This window comes from Vicia villosa, unplaced genomic scaffold, assembly GCF_029867415.1.
Source record: "Vicia villosa cultivar HV-30 ecotype Madison, WI unplaced genomic scaffold, Vvil1.0 ctg.002165F_1_1, whole genome shotgun sequence".
Classification (NCBI taxonomy): Eukaryota; Viridiplantae; Streptophyta; class Magnoliopsida; order Fabales; family Fabaceae; genus Vicia; species Vicia villosa.
Genome location: NW_026705858.1, coordinates 281,180 through 294,693, shown reverse-complemented (window position 1 = coordinate 294,693; position 13,514 = coordinate 281,180). Strand labels below are relative to the sequence as shown.

The 13,514-nt window shown below is 35.2% G+C and overlaps 1 protein-coding gene across 1 annotated transcript; it reads right to left on the bottom strand.

The window, feature by feature from the left end:
- Positions 1-428: 428 nt before the first annotated feature.
- On the bottom strand, positions 429-1,193 carry LOC131638082 (uncharacterized). Its single transcript, XM_058908635.1, has one exon. The coding sequence runs from the start codon at positions 1,191-1,193 to the stop codon at positions 429-431; it is 765 nt and encodes a 254-aa protein (XP_058764618.1).
- Positions 1,194-13,514: the final 12,321 nt, after the last annotated feature.

The window sequence follows — 13,514 nt, the reverse complement described above, 5'->3', positions numbered from 1 at the left end:
TTTCTTCTTGATATGTTGAACTAAAGAGAGGCTTTAATTTTCGAGGTTTCAATTGCAATCAGTAGGAACATAATTGGGAGGTTTTCATACGTTCATAACTTTCTTAGAGAACAAAAGCACTACATCTAAACTTCAATTGCCATGTGTTGATAAAAGGATAGTTTATTTTACGACAACGATCCAACCTTTAATATGGATTATATGAACTACAACACGACTTAACTAGGGATTAGTTGAACTTGGTACTATATTTATTCTTGGTGAGATGAGTTAATGCGACGGTTCAGTCTTGATCAATTAGAATATGTTTTTTTTTTATAATCAATGATATATTAAAATCAGAAACAGAGTACCAATAGTACTCTGGACATACAGAAGAAGAGGATAATGCCTCCATATCCACCATCACCAATTTACATAAAACCAACCTAAATAAAATCTAAAGGACTATGATTCCATTCATAAAAATTACAATATACTCTATGTTTTGTTCCCAAATCTAGCCACCACCAAGAGTACATCTTGATACTATGAACAATTTCCTCAATATCTCCAACAGCATTGTTAAACGGAATATCATTTCTCTGTTTCCAAATACTCCAGCATGAGGCCATCCAAAAGACCACTGCTCTACGAAGTGAACAATAGCTCCTCATAATTTCCATCATATGCATAAAATGGCCAATACAGTCAGCACCTGTTATATCATGCAAACCAAGCCAATCCAAGATTTTCCTCCACACCCTTCTTATAATTGGACAATTTAGGAATAAGTATTTAGAATCTTCTAAAAGGCCACAACCAAAAACGCAGAGTCTTTCATCATTAGGCTCAATTATACCTCTTCTAATCAGCTGTTCTTTTGTTGCTAATCTGTCCTTCAATAATCTCCATCCGAAAATTTTGACTTTCAACGGCATCCATGACTGCCACAATACTTTCAGGGCTTCCTTAACGTCAAGCTGCTCCACCACCACCCTATACTCCGACAACAATTTATTATAGAACTCCCCCACCACATACCCACCCGTAGCCCCGAGAGACCAAACGAACCTATCCTCACCATTCCAAATTGGTGTTACATCTGTTAGGATGCAGCACAGCTCCTGCAGCTCCTCCGCAACCTCATGATCATGTTGCAAAATGTAGTCCTGTAGCCCCCAGACCCAACTGTTATCCTCCCACCTCCCCATGTCAAAAACGCTAGCATTACATTCTCAATCACCTAAAATAAAGAAGGAAAAACACTGCAGGGGTCTATGACCAATCCACCTTCCTGTCCAAAATGGTATTTTAGTTCCCTCACCTAACATGGTTGTAACTGTTTCCACAAAACCAACTCCCTCCTCAATATCTACTAATTTCATTAGATCCCTCCACCATATAGATTTAGATGCTGGATTTCCCTTTTTTCTCTTGAACATTATCCTTTCATACAACAACCCATACCTTTCCTCCAGTATGCCCTTCCAAATTGGAGCTTCCTCATTCAAAAATCTCCACAGCCACTTTGTCAAAAGAGCCTTGTTGAACAGTTCCAGATCTTTGACTCCAAGCCCTCCATCCTCTTATTGTTGACATATCGTATTCCAGCTTATCCACGACACACCTTTCTTCTCCTCCGCATTATGCCACAGAAAGCTTCTTTGCACTCTAATGAAAGCCTTCTTAATCTTCTTGGGAAATTTAAAGAAAGATAAGTAATAGACTGGTAGATTCGTGATAACAGAATTTATGAGAGTTACTCTTCCACCTATGGACAACAATCTTCCAATCCATGGTGACAACTTTGCCTTCATTGCTTCCAATATTGGATTCCAAAAGCTAGCTTTCCTCGGGTTCCCGCCCACAGTAATTCCAAGAAACTTAAATGGAACACCATCTAATTTGCAACATAAAAATTGGCTGGCTGCCTGTAAGAAAAAATCATCCACGCTCAGCCCATACAACTTGCTTTTCCACATATTCACTCTTAAACCTGACACCATCTCAAATCCATGCAGAATTATTTTAATAGCCCACAAGTTGCTCCATGACCCTTCTCCCACAAAAATGGTGTCGTCTGCAAACTGTAGTAGGTCATATGAGGACCCTTCATTAATGCAGAACCCTTTAAACTCGCCTCTTTCCACTGATTTACGCACCATTCCAGCCAAACCTTCCGCGACAATCGTATACAAAAAAGGGGAAAGTGGATCCCCTTGGCGTAAACCTCGAACAACTTTGAATTCATCCGTTGGGCTGCCATTCACCAAGATTGACATGTTGCTACTAAACACCCCCGCTCTCATCCATTTCATCCATCTCGCCCCAAAACCCAATTTGATCAACATTTCTTTTAAGAATTCCCAGTCTACGCAATCGTACGCCTGAGCAAAGTCTACCTTAAACAATAAGCAACTCTTTTTCCTTCTTCGAGCATAATCCACAATCTCATTTGTAACCACAAATCCATCCAAGATCTGTCTACCCGGTACAAAGGCCGTTTAAGTCTTTGAAATCAACTTTACTATCACCTTCCTTAATCTAGCAGCTAGGATCTTTGAAATAATTTTGTATATGCTTCCAATTAAACAAATTGGTCGATACTCCTCAAGCCCTTGGGGATTTTCCACTTTAGGAATTAAAGCAATGAACGATGCCGTCATGGCCCTCGGAAGGGGTGCCTTTTCATGGAAATCCTGAATGCATTGTATAATGTCGTTTCCCACAATCTCCCAGCACTTCTTTATGAATTCAAGATTGTACCTGTCTGGCCCAGGGATTCTGTCCCCTTCACAGCTGAACACCACATCTCTAATTTCCTCCCTTGAAAACTTATCCTCCAACGCTGCCCTTTCATCATCAGATAATTTGTTGAATTCAACACCTTCCGATCTCGGTCTAGTGTTGGGTTGCCTGAGGAACCTTTGCTCGAAATGCTCTTTTACACCTTTCTTGACCTCATCAACCCCTTCAAGCACCCCTAATTCTGTTTGTAAAGAAACGATAGTATTCTTTCTAATTTTTCTCTGATTGTTGAATGAAAGAACTTAGAGTTGTTATCACCTTTCTTGATCCACCTCGATCTTGCCTTTTGCTTCAACATGCTCTCTTTTTTATGTAGCTTCCTCCATATGTTCTCTTGAGTGTTTCTCCTTTTGTCATTGATTTCATGGCTCAGATGACAGAATATATTGCTATCTTCATTCTCTAATTCATTCAACAGCTCCACCTCTTCTTCTAATTGTAGATCCAGTTTACCAAACACTCTGTGGTTCCACCCTCTCAAGCTATCTCTCAATCTTTTCAATTTTTCCTTCAAAATGAACGCACTGCTGCCCTGAACTGAAAATGATTCCCATTACTGCTTCACGAATTTAGAAAAGTCCTTATGATCATACCAACAATTGAAGACTTTAAACGGTTTTGGCTCCCAGTCTAGATTGCTCGATTTCACCCAAACTGGCCTGTGATCAGAAATATCCCAGTTACCAGTTACTTGAGCCACCACCTTCCATTGATTGATGATCCCTTCTGATAGTAAAATCCTGTCAATTCTACTACTAGCTTTACCACTTGAGTTGATCCATGTGAACTTATTCCCTATAATAGGCAAATCTACCACCTCCATAAGTTCTATGAATTTCGAGAACTCCTCCATTTCCAATCCATTTGATTGTGATCTACCCTTCCTCTCCTCTTTTAATCTTATTGCATTAAAGTCGCCCCCAATTATCCATTCTCCTATAGGCAACTTATGTTTCCAATCCAATAATTTTCTCCATAACACTCTTTTCTCAAGATACAGCATGATGAATAGACATTGATAAAATAACAGTTAGTACCTTTCCAAGTAGCATTAACTCCCAGGAATCCTTCCTCTTTGAAGCTGAATGTCGGTTCTATTATGCCTTTCTTCCAGATTGTTACCATTCCTCCTGATTGCCCTACAGATCCTACCGCAGACCACTCACATTCTTCCAACCCCCATATGCTTTTTATAATTTTCTCATCCATGATTTTTATTTTTGTTTCATGTATAAAACAGAGCTCCGCCTTTGCCTTTGCTATAATTTGACATATTCTTCTTCGTTTGACTGAGTTACCTCCCCCCCTTATGTTGAATGTTCCTAGATTCATGGGATACCATTTGATTTCGCCTTCCCAGCTTCAAAATACGCTCTATCTCTATTTTCCATATTCCTAACAATCTCTTCGAACACTTCATCATCTTCATCACCTTCAAATCCTAATTCTTTGATCGATTTCCACACTTTAGCTGGCATTCCATCTAAGGATTTCCAAATTCGTCTATTACCTTGATGCACTCCTGAGTCCGCTACAGAATCACAACATAAGACCGTACCTATCGTGCTGTTGGAATTTGATCCTTCCTTCTCATTACAAACTGGTGACAGATTCATTGTTAGTTGAAAATTAGGGTTTCCTTGAGATTGTAATAGGGCAGAAAAATAAGAAGGCGCAAAAGGGATTTGGATATTTTCATAAATTTCTGCCACAAGTTTAGTCTTCTTGGGATTTGTTACTATACCCAGTCCACAAGGGGTAAACGATATTGGGTCAGATTCTTGAGACTCCTCATTAGGCCCACTAGAATTAGGATTTCTCTGGCCCACATCCTTACACCCTTCCAACTGAACGAAATTCTTATCCTGACCGATTCCAGCCACCACCTTTTCAATGTGTAGCTGGACGTTTCCATCACCATCGAGAATCACACAACCTTGTCCCGCATTAATTGCACCCTCACCATCACCAATTAATATTGACTTCTCATGTTGTACATAATGTACACCTAAAGTGGACTTTCTTATGACATTCTTTTGGATTTTCTGATTATCCCCTGGCCCCATCGTGTTTTCATTTGTAGAAATACTAGCTTCCTTCCTATGACCATGTACTGTTACATCGCCGCCATACTTCTGAATCTCTGTTCCCATGACCCTTTGGAAAGAACATGCTCTTTCATCTGAAACATTTTTTTCGTTCCCAAGACCATCGTTTTCCTCGCCCTCCTCGCCACTATCCTCCCCGACGTCCTCCTCCGGCTCCGATGAACTACCATATTGGTCATCTTCACCCCAACCCTTTGGAATCACTATTCTCTTAGGCCCATGCATATCTTCCATTATCTTTATGCAATATACATTCTCATTTACTTCTACATTTATGGTCCTACGTTTTATCGCAATTATATGAACTACAACACGACTTAACTAGCGACTAGTTGAACCCTAGTTAGTCATATTTTCAAACTTGGTAATGTTAGGGTCCACTCTTGATTAGTTAGATATTGATTAATTATTTTTTACAATAGTGAACATTCATTTCCTCTTCATTTGTTGAACTAAAGGAAATATATGATTATGATTAGTGGGATTGTGGTTTGCAAGTTATCACGTGTTGGCCTCATCTTCCATATCAATCATATGACTTCAATTGTGATCATTAGAATAATTGTTAGTTAGTTTTAATTTCTAAGGCTATGTTTGAGAGTTTGGAGGGGAAGGGAGGAGAGGGTTTTGGAAAATAGGAAGAATTAGATGAAAAGAATAAAAATATTTTGGGTAGGAAGGTTTTGGAGGGTTGGAGTTTATTCATAACACCAAAAACCCCATAAAATGAGGGAACTAAAAAATTGTATTGAGGAGGGTTTTGGAGGGTTTGGAAGGGCTTACATAAATTTTTCAAATATCTTTTAGGTTGTTATAGTATTCTGAAAATTAAAAATTTACTAATGATAATGACTCTTTTATCATTCTAAACAAAAACATTTTTTCAAAAAATATCAAATATTTTCCTAAATATTTTTAAAATTTTATTTTTGGAAGCCTTCCTCTCCCCTCCCCTTCAGACTCCCATACATAGCCTAAAACAATGATCCTACCTTCTAAATGGTTCATATGAATAATAATAAGGCTTAACTTTTTTTACGATAATGGTCCTACCTTTTATTTAGATTATATGAGCTACAAAACGACTAGGGATATGTTGAACCCTAGTTAGTTATTTTTCTAAACTTAATACTATCTTGTTGTTAATGAGGTGATTTAATGTTATATTTCACTCTTAATCAATTGAAATGTCTTTTAGGGATTAGTTGAACCCTAGTTGAACCCTAGTTTTAGGGATTAGTTGAACCCTAGTTTTAGGACAATGATCCTTAGTGAGTTTTGTATTGGAACTTGGTACTGTCTTTTTTCTAGATTAAATTAATTAATGTTAGGGTTCACTCTTGATTAGTTCGAACATGTGGTTAGTTCTTTCTTCTTTCTTTTTTTTTTTTAAATATTGTTCAAAAAAGTTGAAACACAATATACACCTATTTCATTTAGTTAAAAAAACTAGATAAATTACCGGTGCGTTGCACGAGTTTAATTAAAATACAAAGGTCAAATATTTTATAAAAAATATATATTTTAATATAGTAATTGAATATGTTCTAAAATATATTGAGAATATTATGTTTACTTTTTATCTATTTAAAATTAAGAATAATATTTAGAAGTATGAAATTTTTTATTGTTTAAACTTATAAATTTGATAAATATTTTTTAAAATATTAATAACTTTTTGTTGTATCCAATAAATTTGAAAAGATATATCAAATTTGATCCTTAAAGAGAAGTCATATAATATTTTAATATATATTATCTAAAATCCTACATTTTTATATGTTTATATTGTAATTTTTATTATTAATAACTATTTTTTATAAAAGCTGTTATTTTTAGTAGTTCTTCCATACATAATATATGAGATATGTTTACTTTTTATCTATTTAAAATTAAGAATAATATTTAGAAGTATGAAAAATTTTATTGTTTTAACTTATAAATTTGATAAATATTTTTTAAAATATTAATAACTTTTTGTTGTATCCAATAAATTTGAAAAGATATATCAAATTTGATCCTTAAAGAGAAGTCATATAATATTTTAATATATATTATCTAAAATCCTACATTTTTATATATTTATATTGTAATTTTTATTATTAATAACTATTTTTTATAAAAGCTGTTATTTTTAGTAGTTCTTCCATACATAATATATGAGATAGTAAGTAGACTATTCTCCGATTCTTTATTAAGTGGTGTTTATATTTAGTTTAAGAAAAATTTATAAGATAATTCCAATTTATAATGTATATTAACAAATGTAGTTTATAGTCTTAATTCCAAATTCTTTTTTTAGACCATATATTTATTTTATTAAATATTATAACACATTTTATTGTCTATCATGGATAAACTTTAGTCTTTTAATTATATTGTAGTTAGATAGTTTTGCATTGAAAAGAAAGAATGATATTTTTTTGTTTATTAAAATATAAAAATATATGTTTTAATTTTATGGGAAAAACAAATATAATAGTAGGATGTTTATACATGAATAATTTATCCTCTTTTTGATTGTATAGAAGATATTGTGAAAACAATAGTTAACTACATGTTTCAATTAATAAATAATAATTTAGATCCACCGTCTTACTTTTTTTTGAATTAAAGGTTACAGTATCTAAAATATTTATATTTTTTTAGTATATAATATGTAAGGTTAATTACACAAATTTTTATTTATAAGAAATTATACATTTTATCTTATAAATCATGTTATCTTTTAAAATAATTTACTTAATAAAAAAAAACAAATTAAACATTTAAGTTACTTAGGAATAATTATAATTCTAATATCATTAGTATTCTCGTTCTTAACAAAAAAAAATATAGGATATGAGGGAAAAAAAACTTAAACAATGAACTTTTATAAAATTATTCAAAAATATCTAAAAAAAAATTGTCTGTTGTTAATCCACATGTTAAATTGAAGAGAAAAAATAACAATAGCCCAAAAAATATTTTTTTTGGTAGCACTAACATAAAAACAATTCTTTATTACCTCCAACAAATGACATAATCGTTAGATCTTATAAATCAAAAAACTCCAATGACTATCTTTCATCGTGTTCTATATTTAGCTCCTATTTCATAGTTCTTCAAACACATATGATCAACTCTTTAATTGAAGAAAAGTACAAAACTATTAATTTTATAATTTACACATTAAAATTCATATAAAGGCCAACCGAAGAAAAAAAAGTACATACCTTATTGAAGAAGCTTCATAATAATATTGTTTATATATAATATCAGAATCGTCAAACTATTTTCAACAAGATTCATAGATAATAGGCTTAAATGCACTTTTGGTCTCTGTAAGTTAGCGAGTGCCGACATTCATTCTAGCATCTTACCTAGATCCCTAACAGTCTCTAAGATTTCTAGCATGAATGTACAAAGATAAAGAACAAAGTCACTTACTTGATGGATGCAGGAAAGATGAAGGCGAAACATCAACGTAAAGATCCTCAGAACTTGAAAACAAAGAGTACAGAGTCGCACAGGAAACCATGAAAAGGCGCCATCATTGCCATCATTACTTAGGGCTGCTAGACTTCCCTAGGTCATCATGGCGCCTTAAACAGCCGCCACGCGTGACACACTTACCAAGTGTCATAATGACACCTTAACATCTGCCATGTAACACCCCTCTAACACCCCACGGCAATTAACAAAATTAAATCAGAGTGAACATGCAAAGGGTGTCACAATTCAAAAATAAAAGAAAACACGCGTTCGGCATATGTCATGCATTCACTGAAACATCTGAAATTATAACTCATAGATAAAAATCATGTTTACACAGCAGAATCAAATCATCAAGTCAACATTACATCATTAATGTATCAAACTTCAAATAAAATAAACAATAGAGTTATAATTCGAAACTCAAAACATCGCGTCCCCAGTGTTACATCTATCAGAGCATGACACCGACACAACAACTAAACCGACTTATGAGCTAATCCTCACCAAGTCGAAAGCAGCTATCCTCAATCTGAAAACTGTCAACAAGTAAGGGTGAGTCTCATTCTCAATTAATCAATGTTATGCATTCATAAGCAACAAAACATCATAATATATCATTCACCCAATTTGTCATATATTCAGATTCACATCTATTATTCATCAATTCACACAATAATAGATTACAACACAACACAGAAATCCATACAATCATGTTATGACAAAATGCATATGACACAACTGACACTATGCATGTGGTACCAAAATTCGTGAATCACATTCACAGGACTTCTCTCTTTGATACTGCCCTTCAAGTCGCTTACACCCTACATGGGCACACGACTAACCTCATCGCTCACACCCCCATGGGCACACGATGACTGCTTACTAATCTCCGCACAATGGGAATTAGCCACCAACGATCCACTCATCAACGGGATCCAATGTAAATGATTTATGAATGAATGCACACATATCACATACTTATATCATCACCGATCCGATGCTTAACATCGTCTCATTTCATCTCACCAATATCATCACAAACAAGTATGTACATGTCCCAGCATCATTCAATCATTCACATACATTCACCACAATCAACATATTAATATTAACAGCATATTAATATTCACAAATCATCAATCATCATCATATAATTCTCAACAATCATCACATCGTAATGTTTTCAAACAACATCTTATATTGTCACATTTCATCATACATGTCAACAATACATCATCCCATTTACACAAATCGTCACATGATTAATATTTCAACATAGCATGTATTTAACACATCTCATCACATATATGTACAACACATCATTCACCAAGAAATAAAATCATATTTAAAAACAATTGGATTTACACCTCATTTCATCATTTAAACACGTAGGCTATCTCATAAGATTCATCGTACTCGAAACGACACTAAAAACAGACCTACGGTTCGGAAGTTACACATCATTTAACATTTCCCAAGAAATAACTATCGCTACAGCACGCGGCGCAACCAAAGTTCGCGGCGCGACCTGAACCACACAAACACATTCGCGGCGCCAACCTATGCACGCGGCGCGATACGAGAAAATAAGTACGCCTTCGCGGCGCCAACACATGGACGCGGCGCGACCTGGCGATTTTGCAGAATTACGGGTCTGCGTTTAGACTCTGCAATTTCACATTCTTTTTACCCAAAAACGATTCCAGACATCACAGACAGACATATAATCATCGAATTTCTCACCACACATCATTATACATCAAAACAACACATCAATAACCAACAATTTACACAAATTCATCAATTATCCCAAATCATAACATACCTAACAATATCAAATCCCAATATGCCCAATCGAATCGAATCATACGTTAATCCATCCTATTACCCATAATCACATAATAGAAATTAACCGGAAGAGTCCCCCCTTACCTTAGCCAAGAGTTCTTGATTGGTCTCTCCCTCCATTGCTCCTCTTCCACGTACCAGCTTTCCAATCCCTCATCTCCTCTGTTCTGCTTTTCACGTTCCTTTTTCCTTTCTCCCAATTTTCCTTATTTTTATGAAAAATAACATATTAATTAGTAAAGGGCTTTACTAACATAGCACCCCCTCTTTACTAACACCACACTTGGCCCAATACTATAAACCATCTTTCTTCCAATTAAATCCCACAAACCACCAATAATTCTAATTATAAATTAAATTTCCATTTAAATTAAAAATTAAAATATACGGGTGTTACATGCCACGCGTAAAGGTTCCTAGAGACGTTCCCATTCAAAGGCCAACGAAAAGAATCCACCCTTTGAGATTCTGGTTACGACTCCCCATCTGCTCGGCGACATGACTCCTCGGGGCTCTCCGCGAGCTTATTCCCAAGAAGGACTTGCAAACCGCAGGGCATACTCACTAGAACGACTCGGAGGATGCACATCCCAACCCCGAAAACTCACTAGAGGTATGACCTTGACCATCCTCCGGGCAACAAGCCTATGATCCCCTCCGACCAGGAGTTCGAACAAAATTTGTTGCCAGAAACGCAATCTCAGAGTCTTCTTGGTCCTCCCCGGCAATTGAGATGATTCAAGTCATTAGTTCTAATCGACGCAACAACTTGGGGGGCTCCCGTTCTGGGCTGGGCCGAGCAGGCCCAATCCAAGGTCCAAGCCCAAACGCGCGTGCTTCCCTTGGTGACCGTTTGAGCTTCAGCCTCACGTGCTCCACAAAGAGCACGTGGTTACCCGCCAACGGGAATTTCGGTCACCATCTCCAAACCCTAAAGTCGGTTTAACCAGGATACAAGTCACTTGCTGACTCTGCCCTACCACGTGGCATCCTAGCAATTTCCTTTGTTTTGGACCTCCAACAATCCAGCCCAAAATGGGGAAATCTTGGCCCCGCGCTGGGGGCTATAAATACCCTCTTTCACTAGAGGGTCAGGTAATTCATTCATTCTCACCTAATCTCAGTACTTGCATTCCCTTTCTCTCATTCTCACTTTGGCATCAGAGTATCTTGCAGGTACACCCTCCCATTCACTTGAAGACAAGCTGTTGAAGAACATCGACGATCCAGTCTGATTAGGTACGATCAATTATCAATTAAATTTTTTATATATCATTTATTAGTTAGATCAAGTAACGCTTAATCACGTAATCTTTATATTAAATTAAATATAGATGATTTATTTTCGGGAATAGAATACTTAATTACCTTTTCTAATAGTTACAGTCTTTTTTGGAAATATGAAACATAATTATTTCGAATTTATCCGTGTCAAACTCCAAGTCTGAATTGCTTCAAAAACTTCTTAGTCCCAATGTAACAGAACCTCGCCAGTATGACCAACTATTTTCCAAGTCTCTGTCAAAACCATTCAACTTCTTCTTCGAAGTCAGCTTCTTTCACAAAATATTTCCTCTATTTTCTTGACATCTCATTCTTTATTGAGCATCGAAATTATATCTAACAAAACTATATATCACAAATTTCCTTTTTGGGAAGTCATAGTCGTTGTATTGAATGAGTTAATTGATTGGTCTAATCGATTAACAACGATTATTTTGGCTTTAATGCAATTCCCTCTTTTGGTATTTCTCAAGCCTTTTAATAGAGGTCTCATTCTTCATTTTATTTCATCCAGAACTCGATTTATGTATTGACACACACACACACACTTTCTCTCTCTCTCTCTCTCTCTCTCTCTCTCTCTCTCTCTCTCTCTCTCTCTCTCCCTCTCTAAGTTTTCATTTTTCACTTTCTCTTGCTCATTCTTATACCAAATGTTTTTGTAAGGAAAGATCTTTTGTGAGGTGTCTTTGTAATTCTGGATGGGTAGAATTGTATAAGTTATCCAAGAATGTTTTTCATGCATCTTGGATGAACACAATCCATTTAGGGATAAAAATATGTGGTTGGAAGCTAAACTCGTTAAAAGCTTTGGTTGGGAATTGCGTGATTAGTTCCTGATATTTATTTAAGTCGAAGATCGTTAATATTGTTGAACTTCCTGTAAGGCTATTATAAAGCCCTATTCATTTGAAGGATGAAGTTTCTCAATATTGATGAACTTATTATTAGGTTCACGGTTAGCCCGGTTAAAACCATAGGTTTAATGATCAACCTGTTAAAATCTCAAGAGGTTATTGGTTATCCTATTAAAACAAATTGAGCTCACATATTTTGAGGACAGAAGACTTACCACTTCAATCTACCGTTGAAAAGGAAGCTTAGCCACTCCAGCCTCAACATTCCAATGGAGAAGATGCAAATGATCATATCTTTCATCTAATATAACCATGGTTGTAAGACAACCACAATTTCCTTATATAAGGGGGTTTGTGAGCTTCACCTATTAAAGACTCTCAAGTATATAATGGAAAATCTCAAGAACAATTATTGGGCACAGGAGTAGGTCCTTTTGATTTGACCGAACCTCTATAATCCTCAGTGTTTTTCTTCTTCCCATAAACTCTTTAAATTTTGTATTTTATTTTAATATTTATTTTTCCGCTGCTTAGATATAGAAAAAAAATTTCAAACTCAAATTTTAATCTTGAAAAGTTTTCAAAGTTTTCAAAATTTTCAAAATCATGTCTTCTCAAGTCCAACAAGAATCTCCTTCCTTTTTGTTTTTCCATCCCTTCACGTTTTTTCTCTCTTATTCCTCTTCAAATTCTAGTTCAATGAAGTATAGAGAAGTGGAAAAATGAGAAGTGAGGTGAGAAAATTGGGTTAAGTAGTTTGTGAGTGGAAAGTTCCATTTTGCCCTAACTCTTACTAACTTTCCTAAAATGGCCTTTGATTTCAATCTAAGTTCTAATCCCATGTGCTCATATTCTAATTCATAAGAATTTGAAGTTTAAGTATATCAAATTAGATTGGGGTATTATAGTATGAGCCCGTAAAAAAATGGTATGGCCTGACAACAACCTTATAAACAATTAGATCAATGTATGATATGGAAAAGTGCACTCGAGAGAAAGTTGCGACCTTGAGAACACATTAAATTCTTCCATAAGAATACACATAATCAAAGTAAGTGATTAAGTAAGGAAGTTCTTGTAACACCCTTCTAACCCAAACATATTTTGCATGTACTTTACGAAAATAAAAATTCAATTAAAATCACAA

Excerpts from the sequence above, each read along its gene's own strand:
- LOC131638082 (XM_058908635.1), bottom strand. The coding sequence starts at position 1,193 with ATGGGGAGGTGGGAGGATAACAGTTGGGTCTGGGGGCTACAGGACTAC.